This window comes from Eptesicus fuscus, chromosome 21, assembly GCF_027574615.1.
Source record: "Eptesicus fuscus isolate TK198812 chromosome 21, DD_ASM_mEF_20220401, whole genome shotgun sequence".
Taxonomy (NCBI): Eukaryota; Metazoa; Chordata; class Mammalia; order Chiroptera; family Vespertilionidae; genus Eptesicus; species Eptesicus fuscus.
Window position 1 is genome coordinate 13,928,874 of NC_072493.1, and position 27,127 is coordinate 13,956,000.

The following is a 27,127-nucleotide window of genomic DNA, read 5'->3' on the forward strand; positions in this document are numbered from 1 at the left end:
TCCACTGAGCCAAACCGGTTTCAGCTGATATTGCAGATATCTTTAAAAATGTTTTTATTGATTTCAGAGAGGAAGGGAGAGAGACAGAAACATCAGTGGTGAGAGGGAGTCATTAATCGGCTGCCTGCTGCATGCACCACACTGGGGATCCTCCCTGGCCGGTGTGGCTCAGTGGTTGAGCATAGACCTATGACCCAGGAGGGCCCCGGTTAGGTTCTGGGCTTAATAATATAAATTGCACAAAAGCAGGGACCTGCCAGTCTGCTTCTCTCCCTGCAGGATCCCCAGGATCTGGCATATGGTAGACACTGAATTTGTGTTGTCTGAACCAATGGTCCGGGCCTCCTACCCTGTCCTTGCCCCCAGGGAATCACTATCTGGTTTGTGAGCTTGTTTGCTCTGTATATTTTTATTTTGGCCTCTCACACACTGTTGCGTGTTTTGCCACAAACCAGCCTGAAGCCCTTCAGATACTCAGTTCAATTTGTTTTTGTTTGTTTTTATATATTTTATTGATTTTTTACAGAGAGGAAGGGAGAGGGATAGAGAGTTAGAAACATCGATCAGCTGCCTCCTGCACACTCCCTACTGGGGATGTGCCCGCAACCAAGGTACATGCCCTTAACCAGAATTGAACCTGGGACCCTTGAGTCCGCAGGCCGACGCTCTATCCACTGAGCCAAACCGGTTAGGGCTCGATTTGTTTTTCACTAACCCTCCTATGAAGCCATAGCTCCACCATCGCAGAGCCTTTCTTTTTAGGGATGTGAAGAATGTGTGGCTCCTTTGATGTGATGTAAATTCTGTCCTGGATAACTTGGCCATCACCCCCATCCATTCAGACCTCTTTGGATCCTGCCCATCTCGGCTTTAGTCCGTTTCATCCAGTCAGATCCGATCAGCATGTAATGACAACAGCCTCATGTCAAATCACAACATATTTTGAACTTTACCTTGGAGTTTGTTTATGGAGGACACAGGTTTTCCCTGTGCGAGGTCTGTGGCATATACTACAGGAAGCACAATGTGGGCTTGAGGCTTTCTGGTAACAGAGGGAGAGGCTGAGTGAACCCTCTCACAGATGACTTCCTTTTCTCTGTCCACCAGGTGACTTCCAGCAGCTTGCACTCCTGGGAGAGGTGGGACACCCCTCCACCCAAGCACTGGAGTGGGCACGCTCAGTCACTGCTCCTTACCCAAACAGCCTAGGCTGCAGGGCCTGGGCTTCATCTACCTCACACCTGGGCTGATTTTTATTTTTATTTTTTTACAGAGAGGAGGGGAGAGGGATAGAGAGTTAGAAACATCGATGAGAGAGAAGAAACATCGATCAGCTGCCTCTTGCACACCCCCTACTGGGGATGGGCCCACAACCAAGGTACATGCCCTTGACCGGAATCGAACCTGGGACCTTCAGTCCGCAGGCTGACGCTCTATCCACTGAGCCAAACCAGTCAGGGCTGGGCTGATTTTTTGCTACCTGACTATGGCTGGGTTTTACAGGCTTCCTCCCCACCCCTTAGTTGTCTGCCCAATGTTGCTTGTGCCTTTGTTAAAAGATAAACTGAGGCGTATTTAAAAGTTTAAGAGTTTATTTGAGCAAAAATCGGTTTGAATCAGGCAGCATCCAGTGTAGCAGATAGGATCTCTGAAAAGCTGTTCAAAATGGAAGACTTTTATAGGCAGAAAGGAGCAGGAACGAGGATGTTATACCAGGCAAAAAAGGTGGCTGGTTATTGTAGGCTACTTTCTTTTAGGGGTTAGCAGGGGTCTTACCTGGCAGATTCCATTTCTGGGAGAGCTGGAACTATAATTAAGTTAAATCTTGGTTTGGAGATGTGGGCTTAGCATAAGAGACTCCATTTTGGGCCTGTTGTCTTGCTCTTGTTTTGTTGACATACTAGAGGCCCGGTGCACGAATTTGTGCATGGGTGGGGTCCGGCAGGCTCACCCTGATCAGCAGATCTGGCTGGGCTGGCCTGGAGGAGGGGCCACTGGTGGTTGACGAGATGGCCCCGCCCCTGATGGGGGAGGTGATTGGGGTGGGGTTGGGGGGGGGAAGGGGCTGCCGGTGGTTGTTGGCTTGCCCTGCCCCCTGGTCAAACTCCAGGTCCAGGGGACAATTTGCATATTAGCCTTTTATTATATGGGATAATATCCTATTCATTTCAGGTGTACATAATAAGGACTTTACATTTAAATATATTATGAAATAATCCCCATGATAATTCTAGTTACCATATTATTGACTGCGTTCCCAATGCTGTACATTACATACCCATGACTTGTTTATTTTATAATTAGGAGTTTGTACCTCTTAATCCCCTTTACCCATTTCATCTGCCCTTCAACTCCTTCCCACTCTGATAACTACCAGTCTGTTTCTGTTTTGTTTGTTCACTTATTTTATATTCCACCTATAAGTGAACTCATATATTTGTCTGTGTCCAACTTACTTCACTTAGCATAATATCCTCTAGGTCCATCCATGTTCATACAAATGGCAAGATTTCATTCTTATTTTATGGCTGAGTAATATTCAGTTGTGTGTATGTGTGTGTGTATAAAAATCTTTATCCATTCATTTATCAATAGACCGGTTGCTTCCATATCTTGGCTATTGTAAATAATGCTGCAATGAACATAGGAGTCATATATCTTCTTGAATTAGTGTTTTTGTTTTCTTCATGTAAATATCCAGAAGTGAATTGCTGGATGATATGGTAGTTATATATATATATATATTATATTTTTTTTTTTTGAGGAACCTCCTTACTGTTTTCCATAATGGCTGCACCGTTTTAGATTCCCACCAGTAATATACAAGGGTTTCCTTTTCTCCACATCCTCACCAACACTTGTTATTTGTTGTGTTTTTGACAATAGTCCATTCTGACAGGTGTGAGGTGGTATCTCATTGTGGTTTTGATGTGCATTTCCCTGGTATTGAAGAGACTGTCTTTCCCTATTTTATATTCTTGCCCCCTTTGTCATAGATTAATTGACCACATATGCGTGGGTTTATTTCTGGGCTCTCTATTCTTTTCCATTGATCTATGTGTCTGTTTTCATGCCAGCACCACATTGCTTTGTAGTATAGTTTGAAATAGGAGACTTTTGTTATTTCTTTAGATTGCTTTGGCTATTCTGAGTTTTTTGCAGTTCCATACAAATTTTAGGACTCTTTGTTGTTGTCTTGTGGTTTTTTTTTGTTTGTTTACACCTTCCTGAGGGATCTAGTGCATTTACAATCCAGACTCTGGATATGTCCAGAGTTCAGAGGAGAGAGTGCAGGCTGTGATGCAGCATAGACGGGCTTGCATTCCACCTCCACTCCGTGATGAATGCTTATGATCATTTAAACAAGTTGCCTAAGTTTCTGAGGATCAGCTCAGCTAGGAAAATGGGAGTGACAACAGCCATTTGCAGGATTCGTGGGAAGAATAACTGACACGGCGAGTGTGTGCCGCGTGCCTGCCTAGAACAGGCGCTCGGTAAAGCGATCTCCGGTAATTGTTAACCAGTCAGCCGCTGGTATTATCGGCCACCCCTCCTCCAGGCGTGCCGAGCCATGGGTTCATTCTGCCAGCGTCCACTTAGCGCGAAGATTTTCTGTCTGCAAACAACGAGCTCCTCGCCTTGAATTACTTTCGCTGTCGGGGATGGGGAAATGGGACGGGGTCTCTTTAAGGGCCGGGCCCCAGCTGGCGCCCCGCCGAGCCGGCGCGGGATGGAGGCTGCGCGAGGCCGCTGACTCCGCACCGGAAGGAAGCGCGGGCCTCCGGACCCGCCCGCCGGGCCATGCTCCTGCGGCCGCTGCGGAGCTGGGCCCGCTGGGCGCTGCGCCGGGAGGGGCCCGGGAACCCCGCCTGGAGCCCGGGGCTGCGGGGGGCACAGCGCCGGGCCTGGCCTCGGGGTAACGCGTCTCGGGGTACCACGCCTTAGCGTTCAGCGGAGCCCGCCCCACTCCCCTCCCTCGGCTCGCGGGACCTAACTGAACCCCAAACTCCCAGTTGGAGGTGCGGGGGTTCAACGCCCGGCGCCTGCGGGAAGGGGCGGGGCAGCCCCTGGCACACGCCCCAGACGCCAGCCGGCTGCGAGCGGATGCGACCGTGGGGCGCGGGGCCGGTCTCTTGTTCGGAGTTGGGGAGCCCCCTAAAGAGCAGAGAGAAACCCACTCCCCATGGCGGAGGCTGCTCCTGTCCCCTGCCCACCTCCTGGGCCGATTCCGTGGGCCGTGGGGCGGGGAGGCGGAGGCTGGGAGCTGCGGACAGGCAGCCAGCCCCCCACACGGCCAGGTTCCTAACGGCCAGTTCCTCGCCCTCCCTGGGCCTCGGGCTGTTGGGTGGCGCCTCCGAACCACCCGTGACGGGGGGGTGGGGGGGGGTGGGGTGGGCCGCGATGCCAGCCCCGGGCCTAGAAGAGAAACCCGAGTCCTGGGCAGGAAACCTATGGCCACGGCCAAGTCTTACCTGTGCGTGCGAGCGGGGCCCACTCTGTGTTTTCATTTACTGGACACCAACTGTGAGGATCAGCGATATTAAATGTGTGGAAAATGGAAAGCCAGATGTTAAAACTCAGTGAAAACGCTGACACGGTTGGGGCGCAGGCGTGCCAACAGGCCCCGGGTGGCAGGGGCACAGGGGCACACAGGTAGACAGGTGCCGTGGGTCTGCCTCCATCCGGCCACGGAGGCCCCAGGTGTCATTGGAAGACATTTTTAGGTCAGGGAGCAAGCGTAAAAAGTTCTGTTTTTGTGGTGGTTTAGCAAACTAGGACAAAGAAGAGTGAATCATTGAAAACTGAGCATAAATACGGATTTCCTTTCCTTTGTAGATAAAGAAAATGAGAAAGAGAAAAAGTCAGTGGTAAGTCCCTCTTTTTATGTGCACTCTCCATATACATAATTTATGTTGAGGAGGGGCGTGAAGGGATATGCACACAGTAAAAAACAAATGCCAGAGGATCTCCAGGGATAGGAGGGAGGTCTGGCTCCATCCCTGGGTCTCAGACTCCCTCCCCAGCTTATATGATGAAATGTTACTCACCCATTCAGAATCCTGTTTTTGAAAAATATTTAATGACCTGGAAAGGTACTCATTATGCAAGAGATGAAAAGAAAAAACACCAAGGATAAAAATCTATGATGTAGGAATCAAATGAAATAATATATAAACTTTCCATTGGAAAAAAAACCCCAGAAAGAAGTATTACAAACTATTGCAGAATTGTCAGTCTGGTTAAGGCAGAATTGGGGAGTGTTAACAGTGGGTTTGAATGAGGGAGAGAGAATTTGGGGAGGGTAAGGAGTCTTCCCTTAGTTATTTGTTAAATTAAACAGGGTTCCTTAAAAAAGAAAAAAAAAACACACAACCCACAGCAACACAGCTTTAGTGAGTTTAATTTACATACCCCCAAATTCACCCATTTTAAGTGTACAATTCAGTGAATTTTAGTAAATGTACAACATTACTATTTAGTTGTGCAACATTACCACAGTCTAATTTTAGAATATTTCTATCACTAGGAAAAGAAACTTCCTGCCCATTCGCAGTCACTCCCCCAGCCTCAGGCTACCATTAATCTACTTCCTCTATGGATTTGCGTTTCTGAACATCTCTATATATAAAAGGCTAATATGCCGAGTATCCCACCGTCCAACCGGTCACTATGATGCGCACTGACCACCAGGGGGCAGGTGCTCAACGCAGGAGCTGCCGAGCTGCAGTGACTTGGCAGCGGCATTTCTCCGGTGATGCACCCCAAAACCAGAGAGGAGGGAGCCGGATTCCTTGCAGGGCCACATGATTCCACCTTTGGCTGTGGGTTATGTTGTTGCTGGGGCACTGTCGGCCCCAAATCTGGTTTACTGCACACTTGCATTTGCGTTCCACACCCTGTACGACAGCAACTATGCAGAGTGCCCTCTTGCACTCTGGGACACCTCGGGGAATGTCGGAGAGCCGGTTTCGGGCTGATCCCGGCAGGCCAGGCTGAGGGATCTCACTTTGCAGATGCTGGGGAGGGAACCGAGGGAGGTTAGCGCCAGGGCATGTCCAGCCCGTCTTGCCCAGTCCTGCCCAGCCGGCCACCTTCTAATTAATTACCTTTCAGTGTGCCTGAATCTGTGCACCGGTTCACTAGTTTCTGATAAAAGGGAATCATAAAGCATTCAGTCTTGTGGGTCTACCTTCTTTCACTTAGCTTGTTTTGAGGCACATCCACGTTGTAGCATGTATCAGTACTTCATTCCTTTTTGTTGCCAAATAGTATCCGATGGTGTGGATGTACCACACTTTATTTACTAGTTGTTGGACATTTGGGCAAGTTTCCTTTTTACTGCCTATTTCTCAGGGTCTTTTTGGTTCCGGTGGGGGCTTGGAAGCCCGAGCCTCTTTGCCTCTGGAAAGCGTGGTTCTGATTAAACATCGGAATGGCTGTTATCTCTGGAAGCATGAGTGATTTTTATTTTCTCCTTTTGGTTCTCAGTATTTCATACTGCAAGAATGCTTAACTTCTCTTCAGGAAAGATTAAATGTTGTTATTTAAAAATTAGGCTAGGTGTGCATCACAGTGTTAATTGTAACCACAGGAAGTTGAAATTTGACAAGGAAGATGTAAACTTTGGCACCTGAAAGAGAGGCGGGCCAGGCTGGCCACATCCTCCCCCAGCATGGCAAACATCTGTTCTTGTAATCTCTTTTAATCTCCTGTGACTTTCCTTCCATCTTCACACTCACTGTGTGCTGTGTGGGTGCTGGGACTGGCTCCTGAGTCCACAGTGCTTGGCACATACTAGGCCCTCAGTGAACAGTTGAAAGACTCTCAAAGATGAGAAACGTGTGTAGAAAATAATCCAGGCCTGAAGCATGCTGAAATGTAATGATGTTCATCTCTCAGTAGTTGAGTATAGACGGTATTTTCTCCTTTATGAAGTTTTTCTATTTTCTTCAGTGGGCATGCTCTTCTTTTATAGTATTTTTAGATATGACTTTTAAGAAAAATTAAAGACTTCCTTTGCTTGGTTCCTCTTTCTTTCCTCAGTGACAGGAGAACTTTGTGGGATTCTTCATGCCTTGCATGCTCTGTTATTAATCAAAGGCCTTAGATTTACCAACTTTTAGGATTTCATGGTGGGAGTTAGAACAAGTATTTTTATTTTTTTTGCATTTCTTGACTTTTTATTTTTTAAATAAATCTTTATTGTTCAGATTATTACAGTTGTTCCTCTTTTTTCACCCCCATAGCTCCCCTCCACCCAGTTCCCACCCCACCCTCTGCCCTTACCACCCCCCCCACTGTCCTCATCCATAGGTGTACGATTTTTGTCCAGTCTCTTCTCGCAACCCCCACATCCCTTTCCCCCCGAGAATTTTCAGTCCACTCCCTTTCTATGCCCCTGATTCTATTATATTCACCAGTTTATTCTGTTCATCAGATTTTGTATTCTCTTGATTTTTATTATTTTTTTATTATATATTTTTAATTTTTTTTTATTCTCTTGATTTTTAGATTCACTTCTTGATAGATATGTATTTGTTGTTCATAATTTTTATCTTTACCTTTTTCTTCTTCTTCCTCTTCTTAAAGAATACCTTTCAGCATTTCATATAATACTGGTTTGGTGGTGATGAACTCCTTTAGCTTTTTCTTATCTGTGAAGCTCTTTATCTGACCTTCAATTCTGAATGATAGCTTTGCTGGGTAGAGTAATCTTGGTTGTAGGTTCTTGCTGTTCATCACTTTGAATATTTCTTGCCACTCCCGTCTCGCCTGCATAGTTTCTGTTGAGAAATAAGCTGACAATCATATGGGTGCTCCCTTGTAGGTAATTAACTGTTTTTCTCTTGCTGCTTTTAATATTCTCTCTTTGTCTTTTGCTCTTGGCATTTTAATTATGATGTGTCTTGGTGTGGTCCTCTTTGGATTCCTTTTGTTTGGGGTTCTGTGCGCTTCCTGGACTTGTAAGTCTATTTCTTTCACCAGGTGGGGGAAGTTTTCTGTCATTATTTCTTCAAATGGTTTTCAGTATCTTGCTCTCTCTCTTCTTCTGGCACCCCCATAATTCTGATGTTGGTACGCTTGAAGTTGTCCCAGAGGCTTCTTACACTATCTTCATATTTTTGGGTTCTTTTTTCTTTTTGCTTTTCCGGTTGGGTATTTTTTGCTTCTTTGTATTTCAAATCTTTGACTTGATTCTTGGGATCCTCTAGTCTGCTGTTGGATCTCTGTATATTATTCTTTATTTCAGTCAGTGTATGCTTAATTTCTAATTGGTCCTTTTTCATATCCTTGAGGGTCTCGCTAAATTTATCAGCGGTTTCTAGAAGATTCTTGAGTAACCTTATAACTGTGGATTTGAACTCTGTATCCAGTAGTTTGCTTTCCTCCATTTCTTTCATTTGTGACCTGTTTCTTTGTCTCCGCATTTTGGCTGCTTCCCTGTGTTGATAGAGTGGCTTTGTGTGCTAGGTGTCCTTTAGGGCCCAGTGGCTCAGCCTCCCCAGTTACCTGAGGTGGACTCTCTGGGTGCACCACTTTGTGGGCTGTGTGAACAGTCTTGTTGTAGTTAAGCCTTGATTGTTGTTGGTATCACTGGGAGAAATTGACCTCCAGGCCAATTGGCTGTGAGAATCAGCTGTGTCTACGATGGGAGAACTTCTGTGCTGGAGTCACCCTTATGGGGCAAGACTTGCTTCAGTGGGGCTTTGGTGCTCCCTGAGTCTGCCCCCTGAGTGTATCCCTTATGGATCTGAGGAGTTGTAATCTGGATGGTCCCACTCTGACCACTGGGTACACTGGCTCTTGGATCTCTAAGGAGGTGCTAATTTAGCCTCTGCCTGAGGCCACCCAGCAGGAGCTACAGAGAGATCTGCAGATTCCTCTTCTTTGTTTGGGGTTTGGAGGTGCCCAGATGAGGCCCAGCTGTGAAGCATTGCAAGCTGCTGTGAGGCCTTGGGTCTTCTTTTGGATGTTCTGGGTCTCTCTGACTCAGCTGCAGTTTGTTAGGTAATTTTAGATTGCAAAGGGCCAAGCCTTTCATATGCAAAAGCCTCTGCACACAGCTTGTGTGGGGCGTGGTCTCAGGGCAGAGCAAACAGCAATGGCTGATCCTCAGCCCTGCCCTAAGAGGCCCCCGGGTCTCAGTGTTCCTTGGTAATCGCTGCAAGCACCTCTGAGAGAAAGCCGCCCTCGAGTTCCACCTGATGCCAGACAGTCCAGTTTCTCCCCGTATGAGTCTGGGTCCCCAGAGTCTCGCCCGGAACTGGAGTTCAGAGCAGTCAGGAGCTTGTGTCTCCCTCCCAATTGAAAAAGACAACTGCGTACTCAGTTGCCAGCCCTTTCTGTGCACGCGCCTCCGTACCTCTGCCTTTACTTCCGCACCTCCTCTGAGTCTCAGTATGCTTTTCTCTTTCCTTCTAGTTGTAGAATTTCCACTCAGCCAGCCTTCCTGTGGTTCTGGATGATGTCCGTTTTGTCTTTTAGTTGTAGTTTTGAAGTGGTTGTGCGAGGCAGCAATTTCAGGTGTTTACCTATGCCGCCATCTTTGTTTCTCTCCAGAACAAGTATTTTTAGAAGAAGATTTCATCTGAACAACATGTTCTTTGTAGAAAGAAATAATGTCTGTATAGAATGATGTTTGGTTGAGCTCTTTTAAATATTTCGGAAGAAGAAAAGTTGTTTCTTTGAAAAATCTATGAGCCCTGGCTGGTGTTTCTCAGTGGTTAGAGCGCCAGCCTGTGCACCAGAGGACTGTGGGTTGGATTCCTAGTCAGTGGCCTATACCTGGGTTGCAGGTTCAACCCCTGGCCCCTTTTGGGGTGCATGCAGAAGGTAGCTAAATGACGTGTTTCTCTCACATTGATGTTTTTCTCTCCCTTCCACTCTCTAAAAATCCATGGAAAAAATATCCTCGGGTAAGGATTAACAAACAAAAGAAAAAGCACAATAAAAATCAAGTCCACTATGCCCTAATGGGATCTGTCTTTTGCACACTCCCTTGGGTTCATTTATTTTATAGTTTCGCTTTCCCAAGGAGTGAGCTGGCAGGGAGCTGGGATGGGAGGGTGGCCTGGCATCTGTGGGAAGTGTGATTACCCAGCTCTCTTGGATACATTTTAGGATCAAGGCAGGAGGAAACCTTTGCTGACTGACAGCGTTTACAGGAGGTGGGGCAAGTTATGCCCCATGTTTTCTGTAGGGTGTGACTGAGACTCCACTGGGGTCATGAGAAGGGGTCCGCCAGGCCTGGGTGTGAGTTCCAGCTCTTTCCCCTGCTAGGCCTGGGACCTTGGGCAAGTCACTGATGTGGCCCACATTTCTCTGGATGCCTCCAGCCCGAGTGTAAAGGTCATTGTGCAGCAGGATGGGTCCTTTACTGACTGTGCCCCGGGGATGTTGTCAGGGGCCAGTGTGTCTTCTTTCGTAGGCAGGACTGCCCATTTCCTCTTGTGATCTGCCGGACCCAAAGTCCCCAGCGGTGTCTGCCTTCCAGACCATGATTGAGCACATTTTCCAACACAAAGCAGCAAGTTAGGCTCTAGATAACATATATGTGCTTTCTAATCTCAAAGCCATCAGAAGTTAAAAAGGCAGCAAATTTAGACCTAAAATCTACTGGTCTGAGGGATTGAGCTAGGGAAGGGCTGAGCTAGGGTAGCAGGGGGCAAGTGGTGGATGGTCTAGGGGTTGACATAGGACGGGTCTGTCCTGGAGGGCAGTGGTCTGGTGGCCCCCGCGGTGGGCACGGAGCCTGCCCCAAAGGGGAGGGTCAGTTTGTTTATTACTAACAGCGGGCTTTGGGGGTTCCTGCGGAGGGATTTTTGTGTACACGTTGAAGTCTTGGACTAAACCAATTATGCTGTTTACCTGAGCCCCTCTGTAGAAATTCTTCCCGATATTCCCCCAGGGGCTTGATTTCTGGTTCTAACACGCATTTGTCTTTTGCCAGATCTGTGTTGAGGGCAATATAGCCAGCGGGAAGACGACATGCCTGGAGTTCTTCGCCAACACAACAGACATTGAGGTACGGCCTCCACAGCAGGCTCCTAAGCTTGACAGAGTTAATTTATAGGGGGTGTGGAGCAGCCCTGCCCAGGAGAGAGATAATGCGAGCCACAAATGCAAGCCACATGTAGAATGTAAAATTCCTAATAGCCTTGCTAAAAAAAACACACCCAAAAGAATATTTTATTTAACATTATATATTCCAGATGTTATCACACCAATAGGTAATCAGTATAAAAATCATCAATGAGCTATTTTGCATTCTGTCTTTCATACTAAGTCTTTGAAGTCTGGATTGTATTGTATATTTCTAGCATATCCCAATTTGAACTAACCCATTCCAGCTTTTTCTTTTTAAAATACGTTTTTATTGATTTTTAGAGAGAGGAAGGGAGGGGGATAGAAAGAGAAACATCAATAAAGAGAGGAACATCATCTATTGGCTGCCTCCTGCACACCCCCTACTGGGGACTTCGCCTCAACCTGGGCATGTGCCCTGACCAGGAATTGAACCAGTGACCTCTTGGTTTCTGGGTTGACGCTCAACTGCTGAGCCACACGGGCTGGACCCATTTCAATTTTTTAATAGCTACATTGGCTCATGGCCACTGTATTGGACAGTGCAGGTACAGAGCTCCCCACAGTCTGGTTAGGAAGAGTTTACATGTGAAAGAAGGCAAACTATTGAGCATGGCTGGGATGTTACAGTGTACGTGAGTATGCAGCGAGTATTACCATGCATAGCTAGCTAACGCAATTTCTAGTTTATTTACAGCTCAGTCACTAAGAATAATCTCTACACTGAGACCCTGACCTGACCCTTTTTCCTTGTAGATTTTAGTGGTGTAATATTCTGTGTATGGCTTTTTTTTTTTTCCTTTACTGCAGACCCTATAATTTTCAAACTTTAGGATCATTTGCTTTCCTCCTTTCCTTTTCTCAGTGATTGGGCGTTGACCTGTGAAGAAACAAGATTCTTAGCTATCAGTGTGCTCAGTGCAGAGATCAGAGGGCGGAAATGGAGGCAGAGCAAGTGGCCAAGGTCACGGGAGAGTTCCCAAGCTGGAAGTTGGGCTTCGCTTTGCAGCCGGAGTGCCTGCAGTAGCTTCTCTCACCTCTCTGCCAGCCGGACACGCCGGCAGTGAGAGCTGGGATGGAGCACACAGAGGAGGGATTGAGAGAACCTCCCTTGCCCTTAGGGAGCTCCAAGGCAGCCAGAGGTGCCATGTGCCTACCCTTGTGTGCAGGGACGGATAGTGTTGTCTTGAGCCATTTCTGGAAGTCACGTGAGGAAGGCATGTTTAGACTGAGTGATGGCCTCGCACAGAGGGTTGCTCAACTATTTTAGCTCAACCTGGATGCCCAGATCTTCATTTTATCTCCCGCAGCACTGACATGCTTTCCTTTCGCAGAGCTCAGACCGAGCAGCAGCCCTTTGATGTTTTCTTTCTCTGCAGGTGTTTCCGGAGCCGGTGCCCAAGTGGAGAAATGTCCGTGGCCATAATCCTCTGGTGAGTGTGGTGTTCTGCGTGCACCACCAGCTTCTTCTTGAGTGAATGGCGGTGCCTGAGCCTGCCCCCTGCCCAGGCATTCGCCACGCTCTTAGCTGGGTTGGAGGCGAAGGAGGAGGAGACAAATGGAAAGGGGCTGCATGTAGGTGTTCTGAGGTCAGGGATCTTGGAGACGGGGCTGGGCAGGTGCAGAGCCCAGGGACCTCCTGTCAGTGATCCCAGACGATCTCAGGTGGTTAGCCTTGGTTACCGGGGATCTGCCTCCTGCTGTTCCTTCTCCTCCCACCCTCTCCTAGAAGAAACCCATTAGAAACCAGGTCTCCTCAGGCCTAGCCTCCCCAGGACCCATCATCTCTAACCAGTTTCCTTAGTAAACCTCTGATTTGGATTTGCACTTGGCGATGTCCCGGGGCTGCCTCAGGCTCACCCTGAGGCTTCCTGTCTGCTTTCCCAAGGGTGGACCTAGCAAGCAGGGGCTCTAGTGTGCTTGTGCCCCTTGCTCTCCTTCCCCATTCAGAAGGCTCTGCTCTGGCTGCGTGAACGTGAAGGCTGGAGTCTTGTCCTGTAAGAGGGAGCTTAAGAAAGGGCTGCTGGTCCGGGAGCCTGCCTGCCCCATGATGTAGGGATGACCAGCTTCATTGTTCAGGCAAGGAAACTAACAAATGCATTGCCCAAGGTCACACACTGGTAAATGATAGATCTAGTTTGAACCTTGGACTAGAGGGAGCCTCTGTAGTCCCCTCATTTCTAGCAACACAGTTGTGCTCTCCTGGTGTGGTTCTTAGACTCTTGAGTTCCACTGGGGGCGGGGACTATGTCTAATTTGGCTCACTGTTGTTTGCTAGAACATAACACACTGCTGAGCACTTAGTAGGTGCTTGTTCTGTTACTCATTCAACCACTAGTTGTTGTCTGCGCCTGCTCTCCTGGCCCTAATATTCTGGTTTGGGAAGGCAGAAGACAGTTAAATGTATGATACGGCGGGTAGTGGTTGGAGCTATGAAGAAATCTAAAGCAGGTGAAAGGATATTATTTAAGTCAGAAACTCTCAGAGTCTTTGAATAAAGAATCCCAGAGACATGAACAGACTTTTCACCTCTGTGCATGTGGGAGAAGACAGAATGCCAGTCTTTCTCTCTGGGCATCACAGAAAAGCCTCAGAAACATTATCATTCTCTAGGAAACCGGGAGGATCCAGGGCTGGATTATTAAGACAACTAGAGTTGCAGACTTGAGGGATTATGGTGATATTTCATAGGGCACAGTCCCAGTCTCAGAACTCGGAGTATCCTTGGTTCAAAGAGCATTTCCAATGACAGTTTTGTAATAACAAATATAACAGAATTAGATATTTTTGCCTAAGTTTCCTCTCTAGGGGGAAGGTCAAGATTGGTAGTTTTGTGAAAAGTCTCAGTCCATCACTATCTGAATTGGCTTTCTAATACAGAAGGTGTTTGTTTCTGCAGCCGTCAGACAAGAGTGCTTCCCCCAACCTTTCTGAGATTTTCTTTTACCCGAAGTTAGGAGCCTGTAGTTTTCTTTTTCTTTATTTAAAAAATATATATTTTTATTGATTTCAGGGAGGAAGGGAGAGAGAGAGAGAGACATCATTGATGAGAGAGAATCATTGATTGGCCACCTCTTGCATGCCCCCTACTGGGGATCAAGCTTGCAACCTAGCTTGCAACCTGACCAGAACCAAAAGGTGACCTCCTGGTTCATAGAAGCCTGCAGTTCTGAATGCTGAGTTGGAGATTTATTAGTTAACGCCAAGAAAAAAAACCCCACAAACAAACATGGAAGAGTGAGACTATTAGTAAGTGGCATATGAAACATGAAGTGTTTTGTATCTACAGGCAGAAGATGGGTTGGGGCTTCTATTTTACACAGGAGAGCTGGGGAAGGCGTCTCTGCTTGGTGACATTTGAGCAGAGACCTAAACAAAGTGGGGGAGTGAGCAGTGCACATATCTGGAGGAAGTGCATTCAGACAGAGGGCACAGCAGATGCAAAGGCCCCGCGGTGGGAATGTGCTCGGTCTGGGTGACACTAAGGAGGCTCGTGTGCTTGGAAGTCCACGGAGCCAGAGGAAGAATGGTAGGAGACGAGAGAAGACGGAAGTGATTGTCTGGGCTCTGTGGGTCTTGGTAAGGGCTTTGGATTTCATTCGGAATTCAGTGGGAAGTCACTGAAAGGTTCTGAACAGGGGATTGACAAGAACTGATTCAGGTTTAAGAAGCTCACTTTGGCTGCTGGATAGAGAATAGACTCCAGGGGCTCAATGAACATTGTTGAATGACTGAATGAATGTTCCCTGGGGACTTTATATACGCTCCGTTAGTGCTGTTGCTGGGCTGTCTTATAAGTACTCCAGTGTCTGTCTCTGTCCACTCTGGGTTTATGTCTGGCCCCACTTCAGCCCACATAGGTATTACGAGATGGCTATTGGTGACCAAAATGACCAGGGTCCCGTAGGTAGAGCACGTTGAGGTAAGTTGCTGCGTTCTCCCTTCTGCAGGGTCTGATGTACCGTGATGCCTATCGATGGGGCCTCACGATGCAGACATACGTGCAGCTCACCATGCTGGACCAGCACACTCGTCCGCAGGTACTTTCAGATGCTTGGGTTCAGCCTTTGTAACATTGTCTTCCGATGAAGGCTCTGTGATTGCCAGGAAGGGAACCCTCATAAGGAGGCCTCACTCCTGGGCCTTCAGTGCTGCTCAGCCTTCTCTCTCTTGGGCCAAGGACTCTTTTCTGCAGCTCTCTGAGGAACGCTTCCCCCCGCCCCCCTCCGCCTCGGCAGCCCCAGCTAGTCAAGAAGTTGCTCTGCTACCACTGTGAGCCTGAGTCTTCATGACCCAGCCATGACTGGGCTCCCCACCATTTAATCCAGTTCCTCTCAAGGTGTGGTCCCTGGACCAGGAGCAGCAGCACCGGGGGACTTGTTAGAAAGGCACATTTTCTGGCCCCGTCCTGGACCTGCTAAATGAGAATTCTGGAGATGAGGCCCAGCAGTCTGTGTTTTATCAAGCTATCCGGGTGATTTTAATGCACGCTTTGTTTGTTTGCATGTTTGAGAACCACTCTAAACTTCACAAGGTCTGGCTCTTGGTTCAAATTCTTGAGAGAAAAAAATCTGATTGGCTCAGCTAGGGTCAGGTGTCCAGCCCTGGGCCAATCAGGTGTTGGGAAAGTCATGGCGCACAAACAGCCTTCTTGGGCCTCTTCCATCAGCGGGAATGTGAATAGGGGCAGTTAGGAGCCTGTAGAAGCAAGGCTGGCTGAGGAGATCCTGATTGGCACCTGTGGTTCAAAACTGCAAGTACAACCTAAAAGACCGGCTTTGGAGGCTCTCCAAGGAGGAGATCCCTACAGCCAGTTACACGGATGCAGCCACTTGGCTGGGTGGTTTGATCAAGGGTTGGGCACTTGCAGCTATAGCTATCGATCTTCTACAAATCCGTGTAGATAATGAGCAGGACGGTTTGAATTTCTATCCCCCCAAATGTCTGTCTGAATGATGCAGTTAGAGGATCTGCGGTTGGCACTTTTCCCTTTGCTCACCCCACTTTTCCTGAGTGGTAGTCACTTGCAAACCTGGAAAGTATCTATCATATGTGAATGTAACAGGACACACCATGGAGGAGGCCTGGGTCAGACGAACAGGAAGAGAGATGGATGCGTGGGGAACTAGCAAAAGGTGGTAGTGGAGAGTGATAAGGAAGGCGAGAATGGAAAAACAGCAGGGAAGACGATGGACAGATAGATGCACAGGGGGAGGGAGTTAGGAAATCCCTGGGTCATGGTTTTGAGTCTCACCCTGATCTGCTGGTTCAGGTCCCATGGGTGCTGTGGGTGCATGAGTACCATGCTGAGTGACAGCAGTGTTTGCCCACTTGGTGTCAAGGGTAAGGGCCCTTCCTGCTTCCCTGTGGGACACTGAACAAAGGGAAGGGTCATCTGTGGACAGTGTGAGCAACCTGCCACGGACGGGCAGTCAGTGCCTCCTCCTTCCCTGCTGGGGGCACAGTCCTTCCCCATTTCCAAAGGCTGCAGTGGCCTCCACACAGCCCTCTGGGGAAGGGGAGAAGTTGGCAGGTCTCGCAGCCTGTGGGGCTCCAGAAAGCCAGACCCTGAAGCACTGCTGACGTAGTCCCCATAATGTCACCCGAACCCCTCTCTGGGCTCTGCCTTAGGCATTCAGATCCCTCTGCTTAAGCAAAGGCACCGCGTTTAGGTCCGTGGTAATCCCCACACTTTGCACTCACACCGCTTTGCTGGCCAGCACTTGGCAGTTTTTCTAGCACTTCCCTAAACCCACAATCCCGGCGAGGCTCTCCACTCCTGTGTAGGAGGCTGCTGCTGACGAGCCCTGGCCTCAGCATTGCTGCTCCGGCCACTGAGCTTCCGGGTCTGGGGAGGGTGCAGGCTGAGGGAGGAACACAGATGAGCCTGTGTGAGCTTCTTGATTCTTATATTCAGCACAGACCACAGTCAGGGGGAGCACAGGCATTCTTCAAGCCTTCCTGACCTCCTCCTCTTTGCCTGCGTTAGTGAATCACTTTTTGTTTTATTTTAGACGTCACCTGTACGGTTAATGGAGCGGTCGATTCACAGCGCAAGATACATTTTTGTAGAAAACCTGTATAGAAGGTATCATAGTTTGCACTATTGATATTGCATTAATTTGTTCAAAATGAAATTGGAACTTGTTTACCCAAATGACAGATGTTGAGTACCTACTGTGTTGTATCAGTTATCTGTTGCCATAGTAATGCTGTGTAACAAACAACCACAAAACCTCAGTGGCAGGCAGCTGTCTACACTGACTGCTCAGCCATGTGGGGTGGTCGGCCAGGCGGCTCTGCTGACCTTGGCTGGACTCCCTGATATGTCTGGGGAATGGCTGGTCTAGGATAGCCCTGGGAAGGGTGAGGAGGTGACTCATCTCTCTTTCTCTTGCTTCTTGTCCTCCTTCTGGGACCAGCAAGCGAACCTGGGCATTCATTCCTCGTGGTGGAGGCAGCAGCACCAGCTGAAATGCATGATTGCTTTTTCAGGCCTCAGCTTCACATTTCTAACACCCCATTGGTCAAAGCTGGTCACACAGCTGACCCAGTCTGAGAGGTGGGAGGGCCTGTGTGCGTTATGTGGCAAAGTGGGAGGACATAGGGAGGCGAAGATTTGGAGCGCCTAGAACAATCAGTCCGGCACAGTGAGCGTGATATTTGTGGGGAATGGAGGGAAAGGCTGTGGTGTTTAATTTGTGGGGCTGCTATCCTGCCCTGGTCATTTCATACACATTTATTCCTCCGCTGCCCCTCCCAGGAAGCCTGGCGTCTGTGATTAGGATTTCCCTGGGACAAAGAACCATGGGAGAAATGTACAGTGTCCTTATTTCTGTTCTTGGAATCTAATACTTTTAAGCTCATACGGCCCCCAGAGGGCATGGATTCCCTGAAGACCTTGTTGGAACCTCAATCAAGACCAGTTCTGGTCTCACTTGATGAAGCCAGAGGCTGTGGGTCGGGGTGTGGGCTCAAGTGCTCCAGAGGCTGCTGGGAGCACCATGCACCGTGGCGGGCCAGGCCATCCACCACTGTGGTTTCAGGGACATGTGAGAAGGTTGTGCTCCTCAAGCCCTTTCCCTGAGTCCTCAAAGGGCAGAGGAAGATCACGCAGGCCACCGACTCCCCCTTGTCCTCCCAGCCCCTGTGGCCCACAGCAGCCTGCTAACAAACCGGACATTTCTGTGACCTTTCCTCTACGTTAGAAAGTCATTGGATTTTGCATTCTAGCCCATAACATGCTCTTTGGTTTGTATCTGTAACAAACATCCTGCTTAGCATGTGGCTTGGAGTACCCCCACCTTTAGCCACGTGCTCCAGAGTCCCCACGTTCGGGAGGCCGAGGATGAGGCAGGGACTCACTTGGGAGCTGGACCAGCTTGTCTGTCTGGCCTGGAAATTGGGGTATATACTCAAGTGGTCAAGGGGCAGAGCAGGGACCCTGGGCAGGAGCTACATTATCGTCTTCTCCACCTGTCCTTCCCCTTGGCACCCTCCAGACTGCCTTGTTTGGCAGGTCAGGAGTTGAGATGGGATTGGAAAGCAGTGCTCCTTCCCGATTGGTTGGGGGAACTGTGATGTACCTGCTGTGAGGGGCAGCAGCCATGAGGGAGTGGGGAGGGACATCTAGGTTCCTCTCGTTAATAAGGCCGGAAGCATTGGGCCCATTGGAGCCCCCCAAGTGCTGGGTCAGGGGAGCCAGGCCTTACAGTCGGCATTGCCCACAGATCACCGAGCCTCAGGTCAACATGCAGGCGCTGCTTCGTCGTCCAGGGTGGGGCCCGAGAGCCGGCATGTCTAACGCCGGGGAGCCACCATCCTGCTGGTTGGGGTCACACTTGGAGGGGCAGGGCCTCAGAGGAACCAGCAGCCAGGTGGCCTTCAAGGAACCCTTGTCCCAGCGCTTGGCCCTTTTCCCCGGGAGTTTTGTCCCTGGAGCTGCCTGGGGGTTTGGTCCTGAAAGCAGGAGCCCGCCCTGCCGGTGAGGTTGTCTGGGCCGGGCGGCTAAGGCGTTCAGGGGCAGGGCTTCCCTGGCTTCCTGGCTGCCTGCTTTTCCTTCCACATTTGTTGCCTCAGGTTTTGGCTGTGGGGTTTTGTTGTGTTACCTTTGTTTCAGGCGTCTGAGTTATTCCTAGCTCAGGACGGGGCCAGCCAGAGGTGTTCTTTTTGGAGGCAAAGTGAAAAGTGCTTTTAGCCAGACTAAAGTGACAAGTGGAAGTCACCCTCCTCCCACCTCTAGCTTCTCTCCAGGCGTGGGTCATGCACAGTGATTGATGTGGGACTGAGAAAGATGTTTTGAGAGGTGTCTGTCCCCCAAATACAGATGCTTTCGTGTTGAGCCTAGTCCCAGTGTGGCTCAGAACTGGGTTGGGCTGGATCCTCTGCCTGGACCTGGAGGAGGATGTGTTGGTTCCCACCTGGGAGCTTGTGTGGGGACAGTCCTTTCACAAGGCAGGAGCTAGTGGCCGCTGCCCCTTGGCATTGGGGTTGATCTTCTCTTTCTCAGAAGCTCTTGCAGCCTTGGCTTGGAACCGGGGGGTCCTGGCCTTGCTGCCTGCGGGTGTAGGCTCAGGTGCCCAGAAAAGCCCACAGATTGGAATTCTGCCTCCACCAAAGCAGAATTTCTTGAAGGGTAGTCTTGCCTGTTGGGGCTCAAACAAGTGAGCAATTCTCCTGGGGAGAGGCCCCCTCCCCCGCCCCGCCCCCGCCAGTTAGGGGTGGGCAGAATATCAGTGCAATTAGGCCCGGGGCTTGTGTGACATCCTGAAGAGGAAGATGTGTGTGTCTCTCACATGGATGTTTCTCTCTTTCTCCCCCTCCCCCCACCCTTCCACTCTGTAAAACATCAATGGGGTACTTACCTGGAGGTACCATGATCAGGAAGGTGGTTTCCCAGGGCGAGGCCTAGCCATTGCACTCCAGATGTGCTGACCCCTGTGACTTCTCAAGTGCGGGAAACTCGACTACATGATTTGTGGTGGCGGAGGACTGCGTTCGCACTCTCCCCTGGAAAAAAACCAACGGGAAAATATCCCCGGGTGAGGATTAACAACACAAGGACCCCGAGTTTGGAACAACAGGCAGGTCCTCCTGCCTCCCGGACTGGCCCTGGGGCTTGGACTCCTCCCCCTGTAGTTCCGAAGGGGACTTGTGGCCTGGGTCTCGCACCTGAGGACATGACCCAGCCCAGCCCCTCGGTGGACAGACCAGGGAGGGCGAGTGGTACAACAGAGAGCCAGGCTTGGATCCCTGCTCAGAGTTGAGCTTCTCTGAGCCTCAGTTTTCCTCATCTGTGAATGGCCTCACGTGGTCTTGTGAAAAGAGAAGAAAATAAGTTGCAAGGTGACTTGTGCTGTGTAAACTGGGGGCTCTCTGGGCCTCAGGGCGAAGGTGGCAACAAGCTGTGCCCAACAAATACAGTCAGCAGAGTTATGGGGACCCAAGACCTCGATTGTGCCACTTGCCATCAGGGGGCGGGTTCATGAAAGCCCTCAGCTCAGGTTGGTGAGTTGGGCCTTTGGATTTTCTGTGGAGGCTCTGTCATCTGTGTTCCATGGAAAGCAAAGCAGTGGCCTGTTGGGGGTGCTGGGCACGCCATTGTCCAGGCAGATGGGGGGTGGGGGGAGGGAGGGGAAGGGGAGGGGAGGAGCAGGCATAATTGCCAGGAGGAAAACCACAAAGTGGGCAAAATAGCACCCACTGGCTGACATGCCTTTGGGTGCCCCACTGCACACAGCTCGGGCCCTCCGCTCTCCTTGCTGTTGCTCTCACCAAGCCCAGTTCTGAGTGGATCGGAGATGGATGTTAAAAGGGGGAATGCCTCCCCTGGGCCTTGGAGGGTCACCCAGCTGCAGCCATTCTCGGTCTTTCCTGTTTGTTTCCTCCGGCCGAGGAAATCCGCAGGAGCCAGGTGGACACCAGGTCTCTCCGCACCTCGGCTCGTTCTTCCTTCCCCTCTTCTTCTTCCCTTCCTTCCTTTATTTTCAGTTTACACTTTAAGTATGTGGCAGTCTCCCCTGACTCCCACTTTTGATTTGAGAATTAATCTGTTGTTACATTTTGGAAAATACAGCAAAGTATAAAGAAAAAAATAAAGTCTCACAAAATCCCACAGGTCAGAGAAAAGCACTTTTAACATTTTGGTGTTTCTCTTTTCAGTCTTTTTTCAAACTTTGTGGACAAATACTTTAAAAAATTTGGTTGGTTCATGTACAGTTTTGTTTTTTGTTGTTTTTGCTTCTCTTCAAAACTTTATTCAAATCATGCAGTTTTGTATCCTGCTGTTTTCATTGAATTATGAGCATGTGAATGTCACTGAATATTATTTTACAGCATTATCTTTCAGTTACTGCATGGTTTTCTGTTCTATAGATGTATCAAGGTTAGTTTTTAAAAAAAAAATGTTTTTATTGATTTCAGAGAGAGGAAGGGGGAGGTAGAGATAGAAACATCCATGATGAGAGAGAATCATCGATTGGCTGCCTCCCACACGCCTCCACAGTGGGGATCGAGCCTGTAACCTGGGCACGTGCCCTGACAGGGAACTGAACCATGACCTCCTGGTTCATAGGTCAGTGCTCAACCACTGAGCCACGCCAGCCAGGCCCAAGGTTTAGTTTTTCATCATTTTAAACAGTGCTACGTGGACATCTGTGATTAGTCCCACAAAATGAATTTCTGGAGGTGAAGTTGGTTTGCCGTGCCACCTCCTAACCCAAGCGCCATCCCTGTTCTCAGGGGACAGGCTTCAGAGCCTCTTTCTCTGCTTGGAGTTCGAATTCGAAATGGGTTTCTCATCGGCAGTGCCACGACTCGGGCTGCCTTACCCCATAGCCCATCGCCAGGCGGCGGAGGCCGGAGGTGTGAAGGTCCTGGTCATCTCCACGCGCCCATTGTCATGTGGGTCACTGTGGTGCCCTTGGCAATGCCCTTTCAACCAAGGCCATCGCAGTTACTTTTGGGGAATGGCACCTCCCAGAAACTCCCCTGTGGGTAAGCAGAGCCCTCCCGCCTCATTGCAGCGGGAAGATGCCCGAAGTGGACTACGTGATTTTGTCGGAATGGTTTGACTGGATCGTGAGGAACATCGACGTGTCCGTGGATTTGATAGGTGAGACAGCCCAGGCCCGTCCTGACTGCCCTCCTGGGCCTCCCTCCCCTGGGCCCAGTGAGGATGAGCTTGTCCAGGTTTCCAACCAGCCAGCCGCGGGGGCGGGGGCGGGGCCGTTACTGTGGTGCTTCTTTCCCCACAGCAATTCAGCCTTGTGCCCAAGGGCAGATGGAATTGGGGGGCTCCTGGTCCCTCCTGGAGAAGCACCTGGCCTTTGTTCCTCAGCTGTTCTCCCTGTGACTCCCTGTGATTTGGGTTTTTTTTTTTGTTTGTTTGTTTGTTTGTTTTTAGTTTGTAAGGGAGGGAGGAGATGACAAAACTTAGACATTAACTGAGACCCACCGGGGGCTGGGCCCTGTGCTAAGCTCTATGTCTGGAGCCTTATTGAGCCTCACAATGACCCAGTGGGGCTCATGCCATTGAAAGGGAATGGAAGTCAGGATGTGGGTCAGGGTGCCTGTCAGGTCACACGGCTGGTTGGTGGTGGAGCTGTGAGCCGACCTTGGTCTGTGTCTCCTGCTCAGAGATGCTGGCAGATGTTTCTCTCCAGGCCTTGCCCACACGCCTTCCTTCCCCTTCTCCTTGGCTTTCACTTCCAAGCCATGAACAGTCATTAGAGCCGCATGTGTTTTTTACATCTCAGTTTATCTCCGGACCACTCCTGAGACCTGCTATCAGAGGTTAAAGATGAGATGCAGGGACGAGGAGAAGGTCATCCCATTGGTAAGAGCCCTTTAACCTGGTTAGAGCTGAACGGGGAGCCACCAGCACCCCAGCCTGGCCCCACCCTCCGGGAGATCCTGTGCTGCTGTCACAGAGAGGGAAACAGGAACTGAGCGTATCCGAGGGGGAACTCTGACTTCCTCTGTGCTGGAGACCCCACGTCCAGATCTGCTTCACTTCCTGTGTCCAGACTCAGCGGTTGGCACCCTCCCTGTCCCTGCCCAGGCATCACCCGGGATTGTCGGGCCCGCCTCCTGAAGGCAGCTTGCCTCCGTGCCCGCTGGACCCCTTCTAGAACATGCCCTCTTGCTCACTGCTGCATCCCCAGTGCTTAGTGCTGTGCCCGGCTCGGAGGCGACACTTCTTGGTGGTGCTTGCTGCTTCACCCTCCTGGGCTGGCTCAAGGCCACATGGACTCTAGTGGGATTGTTGTACCTGCTCTCCTTGCCCTGCTCCCCCACTGCCCACATCTGCCTCTGAAATCCAGCCTCCACACTGCTGCCCGGGTGCTGTTCCCAATGCAGAACACCCCGTGGGCAGTGTCCCAGCCCCAACCCCTCAGTGCCTCGTCACGGTTTAGGCCGGGGCGGGGGACGTGCAGCCCGGGATAAGGCCCGAGAAATCCTGTGCCCTGCAAGGCATCAGGGGGGAGTTGATAAATGTTTGACCAAATAGAGCAGGCTAACTTTTAAGTTGGTGATTATGTATGACCCACATGATGTTATAAATACCCAAATGGCCCTTGGCAGAAAACAGGCTCCCCACCCCAGGTCTAGAGTATCCGTAGGTTAGGGCAGTGGGAGTGGGGCTCCCAGGCCAGTGAGGGTCACATTCCTCTTGGTGGGAGGGAAAGGTGCAGGCTGCCCAGGGCTGGGATGCCTGGTCATGGCATGGCCATGGATCCCCCTCCCCCAAAGGAACTGGTGGCTCTGCTGTTAAAAAAAAAAAAAAGGGCAGTAAATGAGAGAATCCCAGTGGGAGGGCTGTGGAAAGCCCCAGCAGCGTGCACTGGGGGCCTGGGCGGGGCTGGCCGGCGGAGTGAGCAGCGGCATTTTTCACTGTCCACCTGAGCCAGGTTGGTTGTCATGGGCTTCTTTGTCCAAGCCACTGCCCAAGGTCATGACCTTCACCCTACCTGCCCGACCCTGGTGGGAGAGGTGTGCTCGCTGCCTTGTGTTTCAGCAGCCTGTGTGTGTTTCCCGGCAGGAATACCTGGATGCTATTCACCACCTCTACGAGGAATGGCTCATCAAAGGGGACCTTTTCCCTTTAGTGGCCCCTGTTCTGGTAAGTCCTCCTGATAGGGCGGGAGACTTTTCTAGAAGGAAGAGTCACCTGGGAATGTCGGCCACTCTGCAGTCTGGGGAAGGGCCGAGTCCTGCAGCGCTCGGGAATGTGGAGGAAGGAAGCAGGGAGGGTGGGCGGGTCGCTGTCACTCTCCCAGTCCCCATTCTGGACGAGTCTCAGGGACTTGGACAGACCCGAGAGAAGGCGATTTGACTCAGTGTCATTATACCAGTGGCCACAGTAGCATCTCACTTATCCAGCATCATCAGCGAAGGAATGTTCTAGATGGCTAAAGCCTCTAGACCCGGGTTTTGGCCTTAACCATTTGGGATGGTGGTCTTTCTGATGCAACAGTCCCTTCTCCAGTGGATGGCAGGCTCGGAGCCTCACTGCACCTTTCCTTGGTGACTCAGGGCATCCGAAGGAACATCATCTGCTGTTCTGGGCGGGCACACAGTGATGCCTTTAGGAGGTGTGAGGTGTGTAGCACTGTTTGCCCCAGCTTGCTAATATCTCGGAGTTCCTGTTTTTGCTTTTCACGGCAACCCTTCTTTCTCCTTCCGACACTTGCCATTTCTAACTCGATTGCTGTGTCTTCCCCATCCGTGATTCCTTGCTTCTCTGTCCCCTTGCTTTTGATTTGCTGCTGCTGAATCTCTGCAGGCAGGCACTGGCCACCTAAGACTGCTAGGAATGAGTATGCAGCGTGGACCTGCGGAGGGCCGTGCACAGACTTTGCGCCTGGCCTTGGGGCCATCTCGTTGGGCTGCTCAGACTCTTCCACTCCTGGCTCTTCCAGGCAGGGAGGTTGCTGGGAAGTGAGATATTACAATAGTGGGCTTTAAAAGAAGTACAGTACAATTTCCCCTCATTGTAGAAAATTAGGCGGTATAAAATGATGAGAAGAAACTCATTTATGAGCTCACTGCAGGGACAACTGTAGTGGATTCTTAAGTGAAAATAGAACTGAGAATTTAGATTGACCTAGAACGGGCGCTGTTTGGCTTTAACCTGCCTCTCCCCGGCTCCTCCTGCCTCCTGTTCTCTCTCTTCATCTGTGAAGGGAGGAGGGTGCTGAAGCGAGTGCAGGCTGTGACTGTGTGTTTAATTTCCAGGTGATTGAGGCTGACCACGACATGCAGAAAATGTTAGAACTCTTTGAACAAAACCGGGACCGGATATTAACTCCAGGGGATCAGACACATGGCCCATAGGACAGGAAAGATCGTGCCAGAAAAATGCCCGCGGCTGCCAAGTTAGCCCTTAGGGGCGATGTGGGAAATCTCTTGGGAGGGCTTTGAATCTGGCCGGATTTGTTCTCCTAACGGCCTTTCTCCTTTGCTGGTGTCTCTCTCCTGGGTTCCTGGCCCTAGAGGGTAAGTGGTGAACGGGACCAGTGGGTTTGTCATGCCCTTCAATGTTGGCAGCCTTGCCGGGCCCCTCTGATGAAGCGCTTAGGAAGGGCTGGCTGGCCTCATGCTGGGTTCCTGGTCTCACCCCTCAGCCACACAGGAGGGTGAGAGTGGTCTTACATCCCAGGGTCGGAAGTTGAAGCTCAGAGAGGCTAAGGGATTCCCCAAGGTGACACAGCCAGGGAGTCGGCATCATCCAGCCTTTTGGCAATTCCAAAAACGTTGCCCTGCCCCACGCTGCCTCGTCCTGAGAGCCCCGTCTGCCCCGGCTGGAGACCCTCACATCTGCGTGGGGAGAGCCAGCAGTGCATGGGGCAAATGTCATCCTTTCGTTATGACTTTAGCAGCTCTCAGGACAATCAGCATTTCTAGACGTTCACAAAATTGTACATGCTTGGCCCAAGGCCAGCGTTCAGTGGTTTCTCAGCACAGGCCACCGTGGCATTTACACCGGGGCACCTGGGCTTCCATCCACGGGAGAATTCTGCGTTGGCTCTGAATGGTGCTTGGTCTCCTGCTGATGAAGGTCACGCTGCCAGTTCCCTCTCAGGGAAGTGGCCTGTGGCCCCTGGCTGGTCTGCCCAGTGCCGAGCAGAGCACGGGGCCTCCAGCCCTGGCTTCCGAGGCTCCCTTACCCCATAGTGGCCTTATGTGCGACTGAGAGTTTGTTCCCGGGGGAGAGAGATGCAAGGGGCCTTAAGTCCTCCGATCCAAGGGGACGCCTTCAGCCATAAAGCATGAAACGTCTTTATTGGTTCAGAAAAGATCTTAGCTCCGCTCAGCTGTAACCGCATTGAAGCACAGCCGTCTCTTGAGTCACGCGGAACAGGAGGAAGGCAGCACGTTGTCTGAGACGGTCTGGGTGGGACGCCGGGCTTGCAGGCAGAGGCTCTCGGAGCACTGGTGGGTGGAGGGGAGCAGAGGCCCCAAGAGCAATGGTTGCAAACACGAGGAGGGGCAGTTGTAAACTCTGGGGGAGACAGGCCTGGACCCCTCCCTTCCTGAGAAGTGGTTGTTGTAAATGAAGGTTGGGAGGCCTTGTTCTGGCCTCTGTGGGTGTGGCGCCCGGCACTAAACAGGTGGCAGGTGTTCCCGGGGTCCAGTCCCAGAGGGAGGCTGAGCGGGCAAGCACGCTGGCTTTTAGCCCTTCCTGTCTGCACTGCTTCTTGGGCTGTGTGGGCAGGAGGAGGGGCAGCAGCCCAGATGATCCACTAGGAACCTGGAGGAGGCGGGAGCCTCTGCTACCAGGACCCTTCACATGCGGGGGCCATCTTTGAGAATTTGTATGTGATCGGGCCACTGTTTTCACATGCGGGGGCCATCTTTGAGAATTTGTATGTGATCGGGCCACTGTTTTCACATGCGGGGGCCATCTTTGAGAATTTGTATGTGATCGGGCCACTGTTTTCCCCACAGCTCAGTCTGAGCATCTGTTCTGGGGAAATGGGATTTTTTTTTTTTAAATCCTCCTCTGCAGTAGCCAATAAATCCTTCACCTAAAAGCTGA

At 50.5% G+C, this 27,127-nt stretch overlaps 1 protein-coding gene and 1 non-coding gene across 4 annotated transcripts; both read left to right on the top strand.

Annotated features, from left to right (window-relative positions):
- Positions 1–3,763: 3,763 nt before the first annotated feature.
- Positions 3,764–27,127, top strand: TK2 (thymidine kinase 2). 3 transcript variants are annotated; one of them, XM_028143065.2, is made up of 11 exons: positions 3,764–3,916; positions 4,837–4,868; positions 10,952–11,026; positions 12,465–12,518; positions 15,036–15,125; positions 17,100–17,173; positions 22,110–22,198; positions 22,842–22,921; positions 24,128–24,208; positions 24,622–24,687; positions 25,324–27,127. In XM_028143065.2, exons 1-11 carry the CDS (start codon positions 3,802–3,804, stop codon positions 25,420–25,422), a joined length of 855 nt encoding a protein of 284 aa, XP_027998866.2. In that variant the 5' UTR covers positions 3,764–3,801; the 3' UTR covers positions 25,423–27,127. The 3 variants fall into 3 exon arrangements, with proteins under 3 accessions (XP_027998866.2, XP_008138343.2, XP_054565978.1); XM_054710003.1 differs by lacking the exon at positions 3,764–3,916 and adding an exon at positions 4,060–4,298; XM_008140121.3 differs by lacking the exon at positions 24,622–24,687.
- On the top strand, positions 19,942–20,097 carry LOC114231003 (U1 spliceosomal RNA). Its single transcript, XR_008555054.1, has one exon. It is a non-coding gene; the product is annotated as a U1 spliceosomal RNA (small nuclear RNA).